The sequence below is a fragment of the Oncorhynchus nerka genome, linkage group LG9a (genome assembly GCF_034236695.1).
Source record: "Oncorhynchus nerka isolate Pitt River linkage group LG9a, Oner_Uvic_2.0, whole genome shotgun sequence".
Classification (NCBI taxonomy): Eukaryota; Metazoa; Chordata; class Actinopteri; order Salmoniformes; family Salmonidae; genus Oncorhynchus; species Oncorhynchus nerka.
In genome coordinates this window covers 40,465,322-40,487,936 of record NC_088404.1, presented here as the reverse complement: position 1 = coordinate 40,487,936, position 22,615 = coordinate 40,465,322, and the positions used below count along the sequence as shown (strand labels likewise).

General features: G+C 41.3%; 2 protein-coding genes across 4 annotated transcripts in view; both read right to left on the bottom strand.

Moving 5' to 3' along the window:
- The window catches only part of LOC115134303 (copine-2-like), a 36,460-nt gene extending 36,188 nt beyond the window's left edge, over positions 1 to 272 (bottom strand). Inside the window, exon 1 of the mRNA XM_029668133.2 lies at positions 31 to 272. The gene's annotated coding sequence lies outside the window, so the exon portion shown is untranslated. The remainder of the gene's footprint in view (positions 1 to 30) is intronic.
- Positions 273 to 2,770: 2,498 nt separating this feature from the next.
- LOC115134302 (protein NLRC5) lies at positions 2,771 to 22,274 on the bottom strand. 3 transcript variants are annotated; one of them, XM_065022602.1, is made up of 49 exons: positions 22,174 to 22,272; positions 21,507 to 21,822; positions 21,216 to 21,266; positions 20,600 to 20,683; positions 18,579 to 20,310; positions 18,407 to 18,490; positions 18,201 to 18,284; positions 17,921 to 18,004; positions 17,691 to 17,780; positions 16,917 to 16,958; positions 16,414 to 16,464; positions 16,159 to 16,188; positions 15,965 to 16,048; positions 15,765 to 15,848; positions 15,539 to 15,628; positions 15,125 to 15,205; positions 14,916 to 14,999; positions 14,715 to 14,798; positions 14,515 to 14,604; positions 12,436 to 12,480; positions 12,287 to 12,343; positions 12,079 to 12,162; positions 11,801 to 11,884; positions 11,604 to 11,693; positions 11,438 to 11,497; positions 11,170 to 11,253; positions 10,811 to 10,894; positions 10,561 to 10,650; positions 10,390 to 10,455; positions 10,039 to 10,125; positions 7,583 to 7,666; positions 7,384 to 7,470; positions 6,957 to 7,016; positions 6,794 to 6,844; positions 6,592 to 6,675; positions 6,401 to 6,484; positions 6,205 to 6,288; positions 6,033 to 6,116; positions 5,867 to 5,953; positions 5,705 to 5,788; positions 5,499 to 5,600; positions 5,312 to 5,395; positions 4,760 to 4,843; positions 4,549 to 4,632; positions 4,341 to 4,424; positions 4,162 to 4,239; positions 3,969 to 4,052; positions 3,800 to 3,883; positions 2,771 to 3,666 (listed from the first exon to the last, which is right to left on the bottom strand). In XM_065022602.1, exons 2-49 carry the CDS (start codon positions 21,802 to 21,804, stop codon positions 3,585 to 3,587), a joined length of 5,613 nt encoding a protein of 1,870 aa, XP_064878674.1. In that variant the 5' UTR covers positions 21,805 to 21,822; positions 22,174 to 22,272; the 3' UTR covers positions 2,771 to 3,584. The 3 variants fall into 3 exon arrangements, with proteins under 3 accessions (XP_064878674.1, XP_029523990.1, XP_064878675.1); XM_029668130.2 differs by lacking the exon at positions 16,917 to 16,958; XM_065022603.1 differs by lacking the exons at positions 2,771 to 3,666; positions 3,800 to 3,883; positions 3,969 to 4,052; ... (7 more) ...; positions 5,867 to 5,953; positions 6,033 to 6,116 and having other exon boundaries at positions 6,401 to 6,513; positions 22,174 to 22,274.
- Positions 22,275 to 22,615: the final 341 nt, after the last annotated feature.

Genomic DNA, 22,615 nt, shown 5'->3' with positions numbered 1-22,615 from the left:
AAATACACAAGTGTCCCAATATTCACTTACCTTGGTAAATGTGATTTTTTACGTTCTTCTCTGAAGAACGCTTCCTCTTGATAACTTTAACACTTTTCTTTCTATGCACAAATTGACGTTATTTTCATGATGTCCAATACATATAATCAAGGGAATACAAATTGTTGTGGTTGGCAGCGAGGGGAGGTCATTCTGGTCTGTGACAGTCTCTCGCGGAGTGGCGTAGTGGAGCAATTGAAGTGGTCGCGCATTGCAACTCCACCCGACTCAATCACACGCTCTCCCCTATTTTCAGTTGATAATTGCCTTCAGCGAAATGAGAACATAAATGCTCTGGTTCAGGAATAGCTACATATTTTTCTTAACATAGACTATTATTGTGTAATCATTCATCAGGGCCGAATGTTATAGCCCAATGCGTTTGACACATAAGTACAGTATATTAGGGTACATGACTGTTTCCATTCAAGTTAACCCTAAAAGCCCCAACATATATTTATCTTTAAAATATGTCAAGCACAAGCAGTAACATATTTTCTTTCCTTAACACTTTGTAACACACGTTTTTGTTTTTAATTCCCCAAAATAAGCATATATTACATTTGTTTTACACATTTACACTCAAATGTATGCACTGACGATACAAAACATGCTCTTTCCATGAAATAGACTGACCAGGTGAATCCAGGTGAAAGCTATGATCCCTTATAGATGTCACTTGTTAAATCCACTTCAATCTGTATAGATGAAGGGGGGAGAAAGGTTAAAGAAAGATTTCTAAACCATGTGACAATTGAGACATGGATTGTGCCATTCAGAAGGTGAACGGGCAAGACAAAATATTTGAGTGCTTTTGAATGGGATATGGAAGTAGGTGCCTGGCGGTGTGTCAAGAACGGCAACGCTGCAGGGTATTTCACGCTCAACAGTTTCCCTTGTGTATTCAGAATGCTCCACCACCCAAAGGACATCCAGCCGATTTGACACAACTGCGGGAAGCATTGGAGTCAACATGGGCCAGCATCCCTGTGGAACGCGTTGGACAACTTGTTGAGTCCATGAACCGACGAATTGAATTGAGGCTGTTCTGAGGGAAAAGGGGGGGTGGGTGGAGGTGCAACTCAATATGTTTGGTACACTCGGTGTACGTTTTTTGCAACTTGTGGTTAGGGTTAGTGTTTTGTTTCTGATAAATAGCCGATTTTGCTTTTTGATGTAACGATACGACCTAAGATAGTCTGGGCGTTGTAGGCGCCAGTGACAGCTCTGACTGAAGAGTTTAGTTCCAAAACGCTATAATGTATGTATCCATTTTCAGAAATGTTGGTAAATGAGCTTTTATTGATTAAATAACTTATGGAAGATATTCTTTTTTCACTATCTAATCATTGGCATGTTCAATGACAGTATTTGTTTAAAATCTATCACTTGATGGTTTCATTTCAGAGACAAATGTTTTTTTTCAAAACGCTAAAAATGTCACACCCTGATCCGTTTCACCCTTCTTGTGCTTGTCTCCACCTCCCACCAGGTGTCGCCCATTTCCCCCAATATCCCCTGTGCATGTATACCTGTGTTTTCTGTGTCTATTGACAGTTCGTCTTGTAAAGCCTACCAGCGTGTTGACCGTCCCTTGACCAGTCGTTCGCCTGCCCCGTTTTGTGATAAACATCTGGGATTCGAACTGTCTGCATCTGGGTCTTATCCGGAGTCCTGATAATATATATCAATCTCACTCGCAGATAAATTAGTACTGCTAGGTTTTACACAGTCAAATGTAACAAAAAAACGACATTTTTAATAAAGAACTGCACAAATGATTCATTTGTGACATATTTTATAATTCAACAGTGTAATATGGGATCTGTATGTAAAACATTCAGCAGATGCTCTTATCTAGAGCAACTTAGTTGGTGCATTCAGCAGATGCTCTTATCTAGAGCAACTTAGTTGGTGCATTCAGCAGATGCTCTTATCTAGAGCAACTTAGTTGGTGCATTCAGCAGATGCTCTTATCTAGAGCAACTTAGTTGGTGCATTCAGCAGATGCTCTTATCTAGAGCAACTTAGTTGGTGCATTCAGCAGATGCTCTTATCTAGAGCAACTTAGTTGGTGCATTCAGCAGATGCTCTTCAGCAGATCTAGAGCAACTTAGTTGGTGCATTCAGCAGATGCTCTTATCTAGAGCAACTTAGTTGGTGCATTCAGCAGATGCTCTTATCTAGAGCAACTTAGTTGGTGCATTCAGCAGATGCTCTTATCTAGAGCAACTTAGTTGGTGCATTCAGCAGATGCTCTTATCTAGAGCAACTTAGTTGGTGCATTCAGCAGATGCTCTTATCTAGAGCAACTTAGTTGGTGCATTCATCTTAAGGCAGCTACAGTCAATTGTCCAGGTCCAAAAGTCTAACTTTTCTATTGGGTCAGGTCGTTTGATTGTCATCAAGTCCTGGGTTTATGTAACTACAGCTGATAGAACTGAGTGGACCCGGCTCTGCATAGCCTATAGCATATTTATTTCACACTAATAAGGTGAATTTATTGACTTTATAGAAGGCTTAGCCAACATATAAAGAATTGAACTATTCGTTAACCAGAAGAGCAACTTGGCTGATAGAAAAATTGTTTTGTCACTCAGGTCCAGTCTGGTCTAGGATATGGGTCGGGTCCAGTTGTCATTGGGTCCATTCGGAGTCGGGTAAAAATTCTCTGGTCAGTTCGGGTTATTTTGTCAGATTAACAAGACAAAAAAAGAATACACTCTAAACATTTCAAATGAAGGCACCCAGTTTATTTCCCCTACTGATGCACAATATAACCTCCTGTTGTGTATTGCCATCTAGAGGTATGTTCAGATAAAGAAAATCACTATTTACATGGAATATGAAAAAGACGTCTCACAATTTATTAGACCAAAGTGCACGTGAGATTAAAACATGAACATTACAAAAACAAGTGTGAGGAATAAGAACTAAATTAGCAGATGAGCAGAAATACATCTAATAACACAACAGTTAAACATGAGCAGTGACATTAGAATCCAGCAGTGCAAGAGAACTAAAGTGTAAGAAATAAAAATCACACCAAACAGTGGTTTCCATCAGAAAAACTATATTTCAACTCTACCTCAATGCTTAGTTAACATATGGAGAGAGATCAACATATAAATAGTTCAAGTTTTACAAACCAAGATAGAGAGCAGGAACACCTGAAGCATAAACTTGAGTTATTAGTCATTTGCTCATGCTTTCTACCTGAGGTGGACATTTGTTTTTAGCAAAACAAACAATCAATAAATTCCTGATTCAAAATCAATCCAGAAATAAATACGAGAGTGGAAAGAGACTATGAGCTGATTGTCCAGGAAGAGGAAGGAAGATGTATAAAGGGAGATTTGTCTCTTATATCCTCTTACCAGGGTTGGAATAAAGGTTCACTGTTCCTCCTCCTCCTGGATGATATTATTGTTTGTTTTGAATTTGATGACATGTAAACAAAATCAACTTTAAGTGCATAAAACCAAAATAAAAGTGCAAGTTTACTGTTCTGCTGACACACTGAATGAGTGAGATTAGATCTTAGACTATGTGGAGGAGAAGTTGAGCCTCTTCTCCCTCTGTCTCAGTTTCTGGGCATCACTGGTAGAAATAAAATTCCTCCACAGTCTGGTCAAACACAGGGAGAGGACATTTGTAAAAATGGCATTGCACACAATAAAGGCAGTATCCAAATTAATAGCCAGTATAATACATTTATACAATTGACAGTTTACCAACAAAAAACTTCCAAGATGTTTACCTGATCACTTCAACTGATGGACAAGACTGTAAGCTTCTGGCAAGTGCATCTGCTCCAATAGTGCTGATACTGTTAGACTCTAGACTAAAATCAATGACATAAAAAAACACATCTGATTATAAAATCCTTTGAAAACATGTCAATGTAAAAGCGTACACTTAGCACTCACTCAAGTCTCCTTAGCTTCTGGCATTGTGGTAAAACCTCGGCAAGCTTCACTGCGACATCATCTCCACAATCATTCCACGCAAAACTGACAAAATGGACAGGGAGTGAAAAGGGAGCGAGGAAACATGGTCAAATCAGTCGTGAATATTCGGATCATGATGAATATTGCTCTGTGCTGTCTGGATTTCCCTTACCTGACATCCTCTGCACAGACACAGTGAGCCAGGCTGTCAGCCAGACCAGCAAGCTCTGAAGTCCCTATGGAGGTCAAGCTGGAAGACAACTAGTACATTAAATACATTAAAAGCTTGTCTCTTGGGCAGGGAATACACAGTATCTATTATAGCGGATTACACATAGATATATATCTTACTGTATCTTTGTCAAATACTTCATGGAGATCAAGGCTTTGGAGATACTGACAGATCCTTTTGTACCAATCTCGTTCTCTGAGAGACTTTTCACAAAATCACAACCATGAACATAAACAAGGGTTAGGGTTGCAGTTACATGGCATAGAATCAATAAATAAATGTAACATGACCCAAACCACACACAAAAACGGATGGTAATAGACTTACTCTAGAACCCTGAAGTGAGTGAGAGTGGGCAGAACTTGTCCCATCTTGGCAGCACAGGCAAGGCTGAGATTATTCCTTGACAGACTGGGATATAAAGTCATAGGTCAGACGGTGCATTGTTTGCAGTCAAAATTCAAAATGTTATTTTGGTCATTGTGAAAGCCCAGTGGAAATAGGGCACTTTGGATTGATAGTTCGGGCTTGGCCTTACTTGAGCTCCTCCAGTGCTGTGCAGGTTGTCAGGGCCTGGACCAGCCTCTCTCCTGCTTGGTCACTGATGCAGTTCCCTGACAGGCTGAGACACAAAAAAGGAAAGAGGCTGGTGGTGTGTTTGATATAGTCTATAGAGATATGGACTAACATTCTCCATCTTCTAATCATTGAGAGGAAAATGTGTCCATTTCATATCATATCTCATAGTGTTACAGCAGTATGTTTCCTCTGCAACAGTTCAGGAAGTAGAATAAGCTGGACTTTGTGATGGAGAAAACATAATTATATAATGACGTTGCAATAACAAATAAATCAGCACTTTGAACCAGCTTTATACCTTTCTGATACATCTACAACTGTCTGCCTAAATCCCACACACACCAATGTTGAAGCCCATTGGAATATTAGCTGACACTTTGACACGTTCTAAGATCAGGTCATGTGACAGATTCCTGATGCATATCTTAGCTTCATTTGACACATTAATGATGCAGTCTATTTTTTGTCCAGGGCCATTTCCCATCCATTCCTCCAGTCCAATAATCCCTACCTGATCTTCTTCAGGCCTGTCCAGGTGGGCAGGTGTTTGATAAGCTCCTCCACTCCATTATCTGAAATCCTCATCCCCTCTAACCTGCAGGCCAGATACACATTGACAATACCACATCAAACGTGATGTCTAGTCCATGCAGAAGTCAGATACTACTTGACATTTGTGTTATCGTGGTTCTACTCACTCTAGCTCCTCCATCCCTCTGAGCCCCTCCAAAGAGGCCAGCAGGACCAGAGTGGCCCCCACCCATGGGGATCCAGTCACCATGGTAACTTTATTATTCAGACTACGGGACGGATCACATATCATTGGTAAAGATAACACTCTACACCAAATCTGTCTCAGGCACAGCAAAGCCCACTACATTCTCAGTCAGGAAGCTCTACTCACTTCAGCCTCTTCAAGGAGGTCATAGCATGGAGACCTTGGGCCAGGCACACTGTGCTCTCCTCATCCAGCTGTACAGAGTCAAGGCTGTGGACAGGATATACAGATATTTAACTCACGCCCTTAATAATAATAATAATAATAATAACAATAATAATAATTGACCTGATCCCTTCCAGAGAGAGGCACCGTCCCAGCCCTCTCACCAGCTCCAAGGCCCCTGCTGGTGTCCAACCATGGCAGAGAGACAGACTAGGGGACAGAGGGCACAGCATTAGTATTGTTGTATCACTGGCCAGGTGGTTGAATACAATAATACAAGAGTTCTTACTTGATTGTTCTGAGATGAGGAAGGTTTTGGAGTGCTCTGGTCAGAGCTACAGCTTCTCTGTCAGTAATCATATGACCAGACAAACTGAGGGAGACAGGAGAGAGTGGTGACAGGTCAGGGTCAGGAACGAAAAATAAAAAGTAGGCATAGGGGATGAATGACAATCACTTACTTCAAGCTCTCAATGCTTTTAGCCTGCAACAACCCCTCGGCAAGGAGCAATACCACATCTTCAGAGGTTTCTTTTGTTTCCAGACTAGGAAAAAATCAAATACATGTTTTTCATGTGTAGCCTAAGATAGTCATCCTTGGTCATCAAAACCCTGTAAAGCCTTTCCAACACCCAAATTCCATAACTTCAGCCTTACCTGAGTTTCCTCAGACTAGCTAAGGATGGTAGGACAGAGCAGATGAACTCTGCTCCCACTCTACCAATGCTGTTGTATGACAAACTAAAGAGGAAAATAAGAAATATGTATAACTTAAAACTAAATTAGACATTAGAATCACTTTCACTACGTCCGAAGTATTGCCAGGTCTGTTTCTCACAGATACTTACTCTAGTTCCTGTAGCAGAACACACCTCTGGAACACAGTCTGCAGAGACACTAGGTGGTGCCCTTGTACTGCACAGTCTACCAGGCTGAAAGACACAAGAGTCAGGAGCATATGATAGGGAGAGCTCAAATGCAGTAACCAGTTCTGAGCCAGCTCATACACATTCCTGTTGATGTAGGAATAATAGAGGAAGATGCTTTCACCTTATGGTCACGGTAGACAGAGAGCCAGACATGTCTGTAGAAGTGCCACCACTGAAACTCAAATAAAGGCAGCTCAGTCAAAACGGAAAGTGTGTGTTATCTTTATGTTCGCATCTAAAAAATTATTTTGGAAATAGACAACGTAATTGTCTTGCAGCTTTACCTGGTAGCAGTGGGATTTTGGCATTCTTCCAAAGTAATATGTACAGTGGAATTATTGACCCTGCAAAACAAGTTCACACATCCATTATGCATGTCATGTTCTACTTTCCTATACTTAAACATGACCTAATGTCAACATGAATGCCCGAATGCCAACATGAATGCCCGAATGCCAACATTGGTTGGCGCAGCGATTGGCGGAGTGCTCTAAATCACTGCATCTCAGTGGAAGAGGCGTCACTGCAGTCCCTGGTTCGAATCCAGGCTGCATCACATCCGGCTGTGATTGGGAGTCCCATAGGGTGGAGCACAATTGGCCCAGCGTCGTCCGGGTTTGGACGGAGTAGGCCACCATTGTAAATAACAATTTGTTCTTAACTGGCATGCCTAGTTAAATAAAGGTAAAATAAAAAACAATGAATTCTGACCCGATGGTGTGTATGTTGGGGTTCAGGTTCAAGCAGCAGGAGAGCAGGTTTACAGCTGCTTCTGCTGTGATCCATGGCTCCTCAATACTGATGGGAAATTAATACAGAGACTTAACTCCGAGGCATTACATACTCATGCAAGAAATCCCACACACAAATACACAGACACCACATGCCATTCCCATATCCTCCTCCTCACCTGATATAGCGTTGGATGTGACCACACCTCAGCTGCTTCACCAAGTCTTCAATCACTTGAACACTCAGTCCGCTGTTTCTTATCCTTAAGTAAATCAGAGTAAAAAAGGCACTCATTTTGCATTCAATAACTTGGTGTGTACAGTTGAAGTCAGAAGGTTACATACACCTTAGCCAAATACATTTAAACTCAGTTTTTCACAATCCCTGACATTTAATCCTAGTAAAAATTCTCTGTCTTAGGTCAGTTAGGATCACCACTTTATTTTAAGAATGTGAAATGTCAGAATAATAGTAGAGAGAATGATTTATTTCAGCTTTCATTTTTTTCATCACATTCCCAGTGGGTCAGAAGTTAAAATACACTCAATTAGTATTTGATAGCAATGCCTTTAAATTGTTTAACTTGGGTCAAACATTTCAGGTAGCCTTCCACAAGCTTCCCACAATAAGTTGGGTGAATTTTGGCCCATTCCTCCTGACAGAGCTGCTGTAACTGAGTCAGGTTTGTAGGACTCCTTGCTCGCACACACTTTTTCAGTTCTGCCCACAAATGTTCTATAGGATTGAGGTCAGGGCTTTGTGATGGCCCCTCCAATACCTTGACTTTGTTGTCCTTAAGCTATTTTGCCACAACTTTGGAGGTATGTTTGGGGTCATTGTCCATTTGGAAGACCCATTTGCGACCAAGCTTTAATTTCCTGACTAATGTCTTGAGATGTTGCTTCAATATATCCACATAATCTTCCATCCTCATGATGACATCTATTTTGTGATGTGCACCAGACCCTCCTGCAGCAAAGCACCCCCACCCTCGTGCTTCACGGTTGGGATGATTCTCTTCGGCTTGCAAGCCTCCCCCTTTTTCATCCAAACATAACAATGGTCATTATGGTCAAAAAGTGCGATCTTTGTCCCCATGTGCAGTTGCAAACTGTAGTCTGACTTTTTTTTATGGCGGGTTTGGAGCAGCGGCTTCTTCCTTGCTGAGCGGCCTTTCAGGTTATGTCAATATAGGACTTGTTTTACTGTGGATATAGATATTTTTGTATATGGTTCTCCAGCATCTTCACATCTTCTAAAGCCATGACATCATTTTCTGGAATTTTCCAAGTTGTTTAAAGGCACAGTCAACTTAGTGTATGTAAACTTCTGACCCACTGGAATTGTGATAAGGTGAATTTTAAGTGAAATAATCGGTCTGTAAACTTTTGTTGGAAAAATTACTTGTGTCATGCACAAAGTAGATGTCCTAACCGAATTGCCAAAACTATAGTTTGTTAACAATTTGTGGAGTGGTTGAAAAACGAGTTTTAATGACTCCAACCTAAGTGTATGTAAACTTCTGACTTCAACTGTACATTTGTGTGGCTCACTCCAGTGTGTGTAATGAGGACAGGGTTGTCAGGCTGTTCTGCAGAGCCAGTAGGCCTTCTCTCTGCAGGGTGTTACTGGATAACCTACATACAAGACAGAAAACACTGTTCCTCACCCTGCATCATTACCCAGAATCACATTATCCTCTCCTCATATTGTCAGACACTGCACTTCTGTAATTTTGTCGATTTCAGTGGTATCAAATTTGACGAGCTGCAGGTTAATTTATCGCAAAGGTCAAGCCAAAGTTATTATAGTTTTGTGTTTTTTAATTTGAGTTAATTTCTATTCGTTTTCAATTATTATTTGAAATTCAGTTTAGTTTTAGGTCATTTTCAGACCTAATTTGCTATTTTTTCTTTAGTTATAGTTATATTTAATTTTTATATGAATTAGTTTTAGTTATAATGTTAAGGACAGAAAGCATGTGTGGGAGGCTTGGAGCCATTTGTGTTGTGTAATTTTATGCGGTGGGGTTTAGGATTTTACCTCTTGCAACTGGAGGGCAGTAGGCTAATACATAAGGTAAGGTAAGGTCATAGGTTAGGTTAGGTTTAAATTAAAGTCAATATCAATGTGACTTGGATTTAAAAGGAATACTGGAGTAAAAAATATGTTGGATGGAAACTCTCTCGCCGATGTTTACACCAATACAATGCTTTTTAACTTTAGTAGTACATGTTAGAAGAATCAAATTAGCTAACTAGCCACTTTTTTCCCCTGTTAGCTAGTGTTAGCTAGTGATTGTGATTCACAAGCTAGGCCTATTTGAAACATTGCTATCTCCTCTTTGCAGTTACCTCCTGGTTGCTAAAACCCACCAAGGTCTTGAAAACCTTGAAATTGAAAAGATTGTTTTGCCTAAAGTTGAAGAAAAAATCAAACTGAGCATAATTCATGATGTTTCTATTTTAGTTTATTTTGGAGTCAAATGTAATAGCTTTAGTATAGTTTTATTTATTCAAACCGATTTGTTAATTATTTCATTTCAGTTTACTAAATAGTTTGTTCATGATTTGTTTTCGTTGTCATTTACTATAATAACCTTGGGTAAAGCAATTCTCCCAGTCCCATTCTCACCTCAGCTTGATCAACTGAGCAGCACAGCGTGTCAGAATCTCTGCTAGTCTCTGCAGATGGTCAGCCCCAAAATGACACTCTCTCAGACTGCAGGGTTCAGGAAACATGAAGTAGAGAGAGAATGAGAAGGTGAAAGACTGAAGAGATAGAGGTCATGGCCATGAGTCATATGGAAGAGGTTTGATATCATTTATACAAGCAATCCTTTCAGTTTCGATATGAGTTTTATTTTTCTGGGAGCAAAATAAACAATGCTTCCTGTTCCACTAGCTAAATGAGTTTACACTATGGTGTTTCTGTGACTGCTTTAACTGATTTTATGAGTAGAAAGTAGTAGATTTGTTGTCCTACCTCAGAGTTTTGCCACAGTCACTCTCCTGTTCAAAGCGAATGAGCGACCTCTCCTCAGTTCCCAAACTACAGACAGACATAAAAAGTGACACAGACTTTCATACTATATATGGGGGTCTAGACAAGTAAATGTTCAGTTTGCCAACATGGTATTGTTGAATAGAATTTTACCTGACTTCAACTGCAGCCACCTTCTCACAGGTCGTCACTGTGTTCACCAGGTAGAGCGCCCCCATCTGGGTCAGTCTGTTATCATTAAGACTGCAGAGAGAAACACATACAGCTGTACAAGCAGCACAACTAACCTCCATAAAGCTAGAACAGATGCATCTGCTAGCACTCAGGGAGGCAGACCAGCACTAGTGGTAATGGAGTTCACTGTATGGACTGAAGGAAGGAAGGGTGTTGCAATGAGTCTTACTTCACTGAGCTGGCAATCCGCAGCCTTGGCAGAGAATCCACAAAGCTCTTCACTCCCTCGTCTCTCAGGAGGTTACTGGATAAACTGCACCGTTGAAAATAATGGGTTATTATCCATTATGAGAAAGGTTGGCTGAAAATGTGTTGAAAAACAGCCACAAAATACACCCTAAAATGTTCAGTGAGGGAAAACAGTTTGACCATTGGTTGAGGCATATACTCTAGTAGTGTAAGGTATTTATGGGAATACAGTGCAGTCGTTGCGAGTACATCATTTATAAGCACGGCTATTTTTGTAAAAATTTGGGCAGTGACCCAGGGACAGGGATGTGTATTAGGGAAAGGGACAGGGACACTCACTCCAGGTCAGACAAATGAGGACACTGCTCCAGGATCCCAGAGAGTTTCTCCACATCCCCACTGCTCAGTGTGTACTGGGTGAGTCTGCAGAGGTGGCAGAGAGATAGACAGACAGACAGACAGGAGATCAGGGTTTAACCAGGTTAGAGAGAAGAATAACTATATGTGACTGATTAAATACAGCTTAATTAACCTAAAACCTTATTTCTGTAATGTAATATAACATTTCTATACATGGGAACAGTATGAGCAGATAAACCGCATTCACCTGCAAGTTGCTTGTTCTGCTTTCACGTTGACAAACTTGATGAACGCTTCTCCTTGGGGCCTTAGAAGTACATCAAAATATAAGGTAATTTACATAAACACAGTTCATACTGTGCATAGAAACCCAAATGTATGAACCACATGAATGAATGATGAACCGTACATACCTGAGTTCCACAGCTCTGACACGCTGACAGTCTATCAGAGATCTGACCAATAACAACACTCCGTCCGTAGACATCTGGACATGGCTTATACTGTGGAAGGCAGGGAAGAGGGGCGGAAAAGAATGATGAGAAATTAACACCTTACTGGTGTTGTGGCCCTGAGATTATCATTACTGATCAGGGTGAAGAATTCTCACTTGAGCAGCTGAAGAGATGTCATCTTAGGCAGGATATTCAATAGATTTTCAATGGCATCGTCCTTGAGGGATCCATGGGAGAAACTGAAACAACAGACCGGCAGAATGGTTTTAGAGGATTGAGAAGGAGGAAAACATCATACATGTAACACACTAAGAAGAGGGAGGGAGTAGAACATAGAAACTATACATTATATTGCACAATACAGTATATTATAGTTAACCATGAAAGACAGAGACAGAACATAGACATAATTAGAGGTAAAATAAGAACTCACTCTAGCTTCAGTAGGCCGGGACACTGTACCAGTCTTCTACACAGCCTGGTCATGTCAGTGGCCTGGATATCACTGTGAGTTAGACTAAAAAAAAACACAAGCTTGGGATTATATTGCAGGGTAAAGTGTATGGGATATTAAATGGACAACAGCAATTCAGAAAGTAATTTGCATGTTAAAACTTCTGTCTAAAACTTTAGTGTCCTACCTGAGTTTCTTATCCTGTTCCATATCTGGTGAGGTCCTGAGTGCTTCTGATTGTATTCTAAAATGAAAGTGATTCAGTGAGTTGTTATTTGGACTACACCATCCAAATGAGATACAGAATTGGTATACTGACAGAAACAACTTTATTACCTTTTACTGGAATGGAATTTCAGGAACAGCTTCTTCCCTCCATGACTGATAAATTTAACATTTGTATAAAAAGAAAAAATACTAATCAAACATAATATGATTTCAATAACTTTTTACCATGCCCATTTTACACAAGAGAGAGGATAAGGATATAGACAGATAGAGACACAGACAGACAGACATACAAGATATATACTGTAGATAGATAGATATATACTATAGATAGATATATACTGTAGATACAGTGGGGCAAAAAAGTATTTAGTCAGCCACCAATTGTGCAAGTTCTCCCACTTATAAAGATGAGAGAGGCCTGTAATTTTCATCATAGGTACACTTCAACTATGACAGACAAAATGAGAAACAAAATCCAGAAAATCACATTGTAGGATATTTAATGAATTTATTTGCAAATTATGGTGGAAAATAAGTATGTGGTCACCTACAAACAAGCAAGATTTCTGGCTCTCACAGACCTGTAACTTATTCTTTAAGAGGCTCCTCTGTCCTCCACTCATTACCTGTATTAATGGCACCTGTTTGAACTTGTTATCAGTATAAAAGACACCTGTCCACAACCTCAAACAGTCACACTCCAAACTCCACTATGGCCAAGACCAAAGAGCTGTCAAAGGACACCAGAAACAAAATTGTAGACCTGCACCAGGCTGGGAAGACTGAATCTGCAATAGGTAAGCAGCTTGGTTTGAAGAAATCAACTGTGGGAGCAATTATTAGGAAATGGAAGACATACAAGACCACTGATAATCTCCCTCGATCAGGGGCTCCACGCAAGATCTCACCCCGTGGGGTCAAAATTATCACAAGAACGGTGAGCAAAAATCCCAGAACCACACGGGGGGACCTAATGAATGACCTGCAGAGAGCTGGGACCAAAGTAACAACGCCTACCATCAGTAACACACTACGCTGCCAAGGACTCAAATCCTGCAGTGCCAGATGTGTCCCCCTGCTTAAGCCAGTACATGTCCAGGCCCATCTGAAGTTTGCTAGAGAGCATTTGGATGATCCAGAAGAAGATTGGGAGAATGTCATATGGTCAGATGAAACCAAAATATAACTTTTTGGTAAAAACCCAACTCGTCGTGTTTGGAGGACAAAGAATGCTGAGTTGCATCCAAAGAACACCATACCTACTGTGAAGCATGGGGGTGGAAACACCATGCTTTGGGGCTGTTTTTCTGCAAAGGGGCCAGGATGACTGATCCGTGTAAAGGAAAGAATGAATGGGGCCATGTATCGTGAGATTTTGAGTGAAAACCTCCTTCCATCAGCAAGGGCATTGAAGATGAAACGTGGCTGGGTCTTTCATGACAATGATCCCAAACACACCGCCCGGGCAACGAAGGAGTGGCTTGGTAAGAAGCATTTCAATGTCCTGGAGTGGCCTAGCCAGTCTCCAGTTCTCAACCCCATAGAAAATCTTTGGAGGGAGTTGAAAGTCTGTGTTGCCCAGCAACAGCCCCAAAACATCACTGCTCTAGAGGAGATCTGCATGGAGGAATGGGCCAAAATACCAGCAACAGTGTGTGAAAACCTTGTGAAGACTTACAGAAAACGTTTTGACCTCTGTCATTGCAAACAAAGGGTATATAACAAAGTATTGAGATAAACTTTTGTTATTGACCAAATACTTATTTTCCACCATAATTTGGAAATAAATTCATTAAAAATCCTACAATGTGATTTTCTGGATTTTTTTTCTTCTCATTTTGTCTGTCATAGTTGAAGTGTACCTATGATGCAAATTACAGGCCTCTCTCATCTTTTTAAGTGGGAGAAATTGCACAATTGGTGGCTGACTAAATACTTTTTTGCCCCATTGTAGATAGATTGATGTATAGATAGATAGATATCCACTGGGAACAGATGTCAATTCAATGTCTATTCCACATTGGTTCAACGTAATTTCATTAAAATGATATGGAAACAACGTTAATTCAACCTGTGTGTGCCCAGTGGGTAGATAGACACAGAGATATATACTGTAGATAAATAGATAAAAAGAGAGAGAAAGAAAGAAAGAAAGAAAGAAAGAAAAATAGGGGAAGTGAATACCTGATATTCACTTCGCTCATGTTCCTGTGTGAGCAGAGCGTGTCAGCTAGCAGCACCACCCCTTCCATGCTAACTGCATTCTCACTGACACTACACCAAAAAGAGGGTACAAGCACTGGTTTTATGGCCAGAAATAGCTTTGAACAAAAAAATCTAAAGCAAACAAAAGGGAGGAAAGGTAAGTTCTAAGAAATTCTTACTTGATTTCCTGGATGTTGCTAAGCTGAGGTAAGAGGTCTAACAACTTCTTTAGACCTTTGTTTCCCAGAGAATTGTTGGACAGACTGAGAAAGCCAAAGTACAGGTGGGGGTAAACAGACACAAACAGAGAAACTTTTCACAACCCAACTATCTTAAACTTTTCACAAACCAACTCTCTTTTCACAACTCAGAGCACTTACTCCAGCAGAGTCAGAGCAGAGCAGCCCGTCAGATTCTCACACAGATGGTCCAAGTGAGGGGGAAGAAGAGCACAGCCAATCAGACTGTACACAGAGGGGTTAATGAGAAACGAGGATGAAAAGAGACAATATCGTATAACTTTATAACCATTATCCATATTGTTATACACAGTGAATACAGTGTATAACAATTTGTATATTATACATACCGAAGTTTCTTAGACATCTCAGGATGTTGTTTCTCTATCCCCCCAGCAAAAAGTATAGACACACGCACAGGGTCCTGCAGGCTGTCATGAGGAAACATGGGGGAAATGCACATCAGTCAGTGTTAAGGTAACATTTTCAAAGCATTCTAAAAAATCATGATCATCGAAGTTGTACATTATAAAAGGCACCACAGTATCGTAATTGATTGCTTGTTTATAACGTCTGGTTTGGGCCTATCAGAGACGCCCTCTGAAGTGTGCCACTTGACAGAGACACCCTCTGAAGTGTGACGCCATCAGGAAGTGATGAGGTAATGTGCTAGTTTTAGTGTGGTTGTAGTTTACACACAATAAAAGGGATGCAGTCTATATTGGGTCGATCTAAGAAATGAAGGGGTGTTATGGACAACATACCTGATGTCCACTTGAACCACATCAGGACATACAGACAGGAAACTGGTCAGAACCATCAACCCATCAACAGATATGGGAATCCCATTCAGACTGTAAAGACACAACCAGTAACCGTATTAGGCTACATGACTGGGTTCAAACATATATATATAAATAAAATATAGGACAGGCACAAGATCATGACTTTATCAAAAGTCGAACACTTGAAATTAATGATCAGTCTTACACAATCTGTTTGGAGATGTTCAGCTCCTGTAGAGAGTCAGTCAGGGCCTTGAGGGTATCAGCCTTGATGTCACCTCCTGAGAGACTGCAGGGGTTACAACATAAAGCCAAACAGAAAGTCAGATTGTCTTAACTTATTTTGTGTCTTTACCCACAGTCTGATCTGACTTGTTCAATGACACTGGGTACATATTCACTTACTCCAGGACAGAGAGACCAGGACATCTCGCTAGCAACTGACACAGTCTGTTCATCTGGTCAGTAGTGAAACTGCAGTTCAACAGGCTAGATGACACATAAACAGCAATGTTACTCAAGGAATTCAGAAGCTCAATTGAAATATACATTTATAAAAGCCTGGGTTCTGTATAAGAACAACATTGAGAATATCATACCTGACAGTCAGTCCAGTTTTATCCTTAGAACTTGAGACAATTAGAAAGGCAGAGAAAAGGAGTCAGGTTGATTGATACAGTACAGATTTCCAAAAATGTAGCATAGAAAAACAATGAAATAAAAGCAACATTTTCTCAAAGAGCTATGAAACATGAGCTTGATTTTCATGGGCCTGTTGGTACACCAAACACCAAAAAATAAATGAAAGTTGCATATTCTTTTATTTCACCTCATTAAAACTAATTGAAACTCACCATTTCATGTCCACGCTTGGGACAAATAGGACACTGACGTCCTTCATTCCCCTGCAAAGAGAGAGAAAAACGTAGTTTACATCCCCAGTATTTGTTTTTTCAGTTACAGTGTCTTCAGAAAGTATTCACACCCTTGACCTTTTCCACATTTTCTTGTGTTACAGCCTAAGTTTAAAATATATTAAATTGAGATTTTGTTTCACTGACCTACACACAATAGCCCATAATGCCAAAGTGGAATGATTCTTTTAAAAATGTTTACACATTAATATGAAATGAAAAACTGAAATGTCTTGAGTCAATAAGTATTCAACCCCTTTGTTATGGTAAGCCTAAATAAGTTCAGGAGTAAAGTTGCATGGACTCACTAGGTGTGCAATAATAGTGTTTAAAATGATTTTTGAATCACTACCTCATCTCTGTACCCCACACATATAAATATCTGTTCGGTCCCTAAGTAGAGCAGTGAATTTCTGCCTCCTGTGTCTGCATTTGGGTCTCACCTTGTGCCCTCAAAAACATTGCAGTTATTCCACAATATTAACCTAAATGACAGAGTGAAAAGAAGAAAACTTGAACAGAATAAACATATTTAAAAACATGCATCCTGTTTGCAATAAGGCACTAAAGCAAAACAAAAAAATGTATGTCCTGAATACAAAGCGTTATGTTTGGGGAAAGTCCAACACGTCACGAAGTACCACTCTTCATATTTTCAAGCATGGTAATGGCTGCATCATGTTATGGGTATGCTTGTCATCGGCAAGGGAGTTTATTTTAGGATAAAAAGGAACGTAATATAGCTAAGCACTGGCAAAATCCTAAAGGAAAACCTGGTTAAATCTGCTTTCCAACAGACACTGGGGGACAAATTCACCTTTCAGCAGAACAATAACCTAAAACACAAGGCCAAATATATATATACACTGGAGTTGCTAACCGAGATGACATTGAATGTCGCCGAGTGGCCTAGTTACAGTTTTGACTAAAATTGGCTTGAAAATCTAAAGCAAGACTTGTCTAACAATGATCAACAACCAATTTGACAGAACTTTAAGAATTTAAAAAAGAATCATGTGCAAATGTTCTACAATCCAGGTGTGCAAAGCTCTTAGACACTTACCCAGAAAAACTCACACAATTAAATACCTTTTAATCCCACCTTGTAACAACAAAATGTGGAAAACGTCAAGGAGTGTGAATACTTTCTGAAGGATGCAGATTACAACTGGAGGGTCTATTTGTAAACACTGGAAGTGTCTATTGTTTGAACTCACTCAGCATAGAGTCCCTGGATGGAGGGGCTGGAAGTGATCTTCTCTAGAAGGATGTAGATACTCTCCAGAGAGCAGCCATTCTTCCCCAACCTGAAAACATACAAAACACATAGGCCACATTACTAAAGTGCAAGCTTGCTGAAATGTAGAAATAAGAGACACTTGTAATATAAATAGGTGGCTAGGATCATGCAACGCAAATTATCCAGTCAAGGAAACAATAAACTCACGAGACAGAGGCCAGACTGGGCAGCTTGGGAAAGATGTCAGTGATCTCCCGGACTCCTCTGTCTGTCAGGCTGTTGTCACTGAAACTGTCAGACAGACAACACAAATCACTTTATACAATGCAAAACCTGTTCGATACCGAATCAGACCAACTGTACTTTCATGGCAAATAAGGTACTGTATCTTTAACCACGTTTGGTTAGATCCTGATAAAAGGGTTTATAAAATCTTGAAGTGGTGGTAATAATCTTTGGTTGTTACGGTAAGTAAATAATAATTTACTTGAGCTCTGTGATCTGTGGACAGCTCTCCAGGGCTCTGGCAAGTTTGGCAGCTCCCACATCAGTGAGGTTACCACAGATAAACCTGGGGAAGAGGAACAGAATTATTCACGTCACACTTTGACAATTCGCATATACATCCACACACAAACAAACAACGTTGAAAGTTGATCATTTCAAAACTGAGTGACTCAGTGAAGGACTCACTCAAATCTTTTCAGGGTTGGTAGTCTGGGAAGGATGCAAGAAAGTTTATCTGCAAATCTGTCATCATACTTACGGCTTCGAAAACTGAGGGATGGTTAAAAAAAGAGGAAATTAATTTCATGCAGGATTATCCTTGTTTAGTACACAATATATAAATGAGTCATGAACTCACATTAGAAAGTCGATGTGCTGGCAGCTGGGTAGAATATCGAGACACTCCAGCTCCATAGAACAGGCTCCAAAGTCCAACCCGATACTCACTCCAGCAGACGAGACGACAAAGGCCAGGGCATCCAGATCAACAGGGTTCAATGTGATGTTCCTTAGTTCGAAGCAGGGTCGCGACCCCACCATCTCCCTGGCCAGTTGGGCATCCTGGGTCTCCTGGACACAGTGGCACAGCTCCACCACCTTGGGCCCAGTCAGGTTGGTGCTCATTGCCAGGCTTCGGAGCAACTTGCGAACTAGTGACAGGCGTTTCTTCACCCACGCCACAGCCCCCACTCCCCGAACAAGCTGAAGCAGGTAAGAGAAGCAGGCTGGTGCAGCAAGCCCACAAACATACAGATGGAGGGAGTCAGTGAAAACAGTCTTGGGGTTTGATTTCGTGGTCCAGCGGGTCTTGAGGTTGAACTTCTTCCTGAGCTGGGCCTCTGTGATGTCGTCGCTGGTCATGATGTGTAGCGCGGCCAGAAACTCTTGCATGGTGAGGTGCATGAATGTGTAGCCCTGGCCTTTAGATCCATCCTCATGGGTCAGGTCCACCTGTGAGAGGAGACCAGCCTTAGTGGCGAAGTCCACCAGGTCTGGTGGAACCTCTTCAGACAAGAACACGATCTTGCTCCCCTCCAGGCCCCTCATGGCCAGGCGGCCCAGCAGTGTGACCTCTGCCCTGTGACTCTGCAACAGGGGTGTGTTGCTCCCTGGGCATCGGCTCAGAAAGGCACAGAGGATCTGGAGGTAGACCTGGGTGAGGGTGTTTGGAAGCTGGGGTAAAAGCTCAGACCCACCACTGGAGAATATGTGGTCCAGGCACACACAGCAGATATGGCAGAGGGCTGGCAGGTAACACATGGTGAGGAGGTGGTGGTTGGCCAGTAGATGACTCACTGCCTTCTCCTTCAGATTCAGACCCTTGTCCTGGAAGTACTGTTCAGCATATTCTTTCACACTGCGCTGGTTGAAACCTAGCAGCTCCCCAATGCAGTCCACAGAACTCTCCAAGTCTGTCACATCCCGAGGCCTACAGGTAATCAACAGAGTGCATCCTGGGAGGATTCTGCGACTGCACAGGCCTGAGATCAGCTCTGCCATGGGGAGTGGGCACAGTGGGTCAAATGAGCTGCTCAGTTTCCCTGAGTGGGTTATTTTAGTGTGAAACTCATCGTAGCCATCAAAGATCAAGCATATTTTCTCAGGGTTTTCAAGGATGAAGTCAAGTACAGCGGTACACTCCTCCTCCCCACCCTCTGGTGGGAGGAAGAAGCGAAAGAGCAGCTCCTTCAGAGAGAGCGGCCGAGCCACGAGGTTGAGCTGGCGGAACTCTAGCAGGATCAGTAGGTGAAAGGAGGGAGAGGCGTCCTGTGTCCATTTCTGGCCAAGGCAGTGCATCAGTAGTGTCTTCCCTGACCCTGCCTGGCCTAACAGCAGTGTGACCTGGGCTTCCGAACCCAAGAGGGAGTGAACAGTCACCCTGTCTTCCACAGTCCCCTCCTCGTCCCCCTGTGGAAGCTCTGAGGGGCTCAGAGCTCCATCAGCCCTGTCTCTGGGTCTAACATGGGTTCTGTGGCGCAGACTGACCCAGGCCTCTTCCAGACGAACCTCCTTCACCACACCCTGCATCACCCTCTCCCACCTCTGCAGTAGAAATCTCCTAACAGCAGCCTTGTAGCTTTCTACGTGGTCTGGACATACAAAGAACATCTTATAAAATAACACACAACATACTCATGACCTGAACAAAGCTACATGACTACATGTTTATGAGGCTGTTCATGACTTTGTTTACAAAATACATTTGTGACTGTGTACTAATTTCGAATCAAACAACTTTCATAAAGTGAAGACAAAGATACATTTCAGATTACAGAGGTAGCTCACAGTATGAAAGTCCTTTAAAATTGAAACTCCGTAAGAAATCTTACTGAGATATGCCCCCCAAAAATTGGGTTTCATGAAAAGACTGGTACTTACCTATTCGTGGGCGTTTTACACACCAACCTTGAGATGCTATAGACTCATCAACCAGGGTATGGCTGTTGTTTTCAATTACTTCTTCTGAGAAGAAAACAAAATGGAGAGAACCCAATAATGGACATATAGGGGAAACCCAAGAAAATATGAAGAAGCGCAGTGGTTAAACAGAATTGCATAAGCATTGCATAAGACACCCTTCTCCAGGGCCTTTTGGGGGCCCCTAAGCGAGATTTGGCTAACAAAATTACTAACAAAATCAATGGGGTCCCCCCGGAGGTCAGGGCCCCTGGGCACGTGCCCTACATGCCCATCAGTATTGGCCATTAGTACACATTAGTACAAGTTTAGATAGCTGGCTAGACTAAATTACCAATCTAAAAACAGCTATGTCTGAGACAAAACCACTATTTTCCATACGTATTTAACTATGTTAATGCTGTTTTTAGTGTGTTATCTGCTGTTGGACCTTTGACCCATTTCTTGCCTGAATATCACACAGAGGTGTCATCTTACACAAAAAATGAAACACTTCATATCCCCTTAAATTATTATGGAAAAAGAGGGTAAAAACTGACTGAACAGCTGCAGTAAAACGTAATTATGGATTGATTACCTGGATCACAGATGGATAGGGCCTCTCTTGCCAGTGTAGGCCAAGGATCACCTGCAGTCAAACAAATCAAACTTCCAATATGGGTTCAAACTAAGCCTAACTCTATCCACAGAGTTACTGCATTGTCAGTGTGGTGTTCATTGTTTATTGTTGGGTGTCAACATTTGAGGGATGGAAATGGAAAGGAAACCCCACTCTGATATCAACATCTTCCCCATAACTGAATAACTAGGCTATAGTGTGGATATTCTGGATGGTCAGTATGGGCAGGCACCACAATGTCTTACTCACTAGTCACAGATCCGGTAACAGACATCAGCCGAGATTCCAGGCGCATTGGCATGTCGCAGTGCATGCAGACCATTTGAAGAAATTGGCGGCACATAGCAGGGTCTGCTGTGCTGAAGTAACCCAACATCTCCAGGATGCGTTCTCTGTGACTGGCAGCGCGCACGAGCCGTTCCCGCGCTCTGCTGTCCATCATTTTATAGAGTTTGGAGAGAACTGCATCATCTTGATAGCCCAGAATGTCTGCCAGCTCATGGGTCTCCTGTGTTAATACACTCTGGACATCTTCCTCTGCTTCCATCAGCTGTACAAGTTTAGGCTACATTTTCCAATAACATAAATGTCAGTTTGATTGTGTTATAATCTAGTTATAGATTAAACGTAATCTCAAACAATGGAGCAAAGCTAAATAGTTACACTGCATGTTCCCAAATACATAGGCTTGCTTCACAAGAAAAGGCCATGCACCGTAACAATCTGCGTTGTTTTGGGTGCACGTTTGGATCGGCTGCTGAGTAAATTATAATCTACTTCGACAAATCTGCTTTGTATTGGGCGCGCGTTTGGATGGGTTGCTACGTAAAGTATAGCCTATTACTATATACAAAGTCAATTAACTATTTACCTTTTTTTATAACCAATATAAGTGTATGCCAAAAGTATAATTTACCAAATGTAGGTGTTGGTCGTTGGTCGCATCGCTGCAATAAAGTGAAACTCAAACCAAATAAAATGCGTTTACATTCAGTTTCGTTTTTGAGTGGTTTTCACTAGAAACCGACCGCGGTACGTGTGCGAGCATTACAAAAAACACTGCTCAAAAAAATAAAGGGAACACTAAAATAACACATCCTAGATCTGAATGAATGAAATATTGTTATAAAATCATTTTTCTTTACATAGTTGAATGTGCTGAAAACAAAATCACACAAAAATCATAAATGGAAATCAAATGTATCAACCCATGGAGGTCTGGATTTGGAGTCACACTCAAAATTAAAGTGGAAAACCACACTACAGGCTGATCCAACTTTGATGTAATGTCCTTAAAACAAGTCAAAATGAGGCTCAGTAGTGTGTGTGGCCTCCACGTGCCTGTATGACCTCCCTAC

Coding starts and splice junctions, on each gene's coding strand:
- LOC115134302 (XM_065022602.1), bottom strand. CDS start 21,804: ATGGAAGCAGAGGAAGATGTCCAGAGTGTATTAACACAGGAGACCCAT. Junction 20,311..20,599: donor TGTAAAACGCCCACGAATAG/GTAAGTACCAGT, acceptor TTGTATGTCCAG/ACCACGTAGAAAGCTACAAG. Junction 16,189..16,413: donor CCAAGCGTGGACATGAAATG/GTGAGTTTCAAT, acceptor AATTGTCTCAAG/TTCTAAGGATAAAACTGGAC.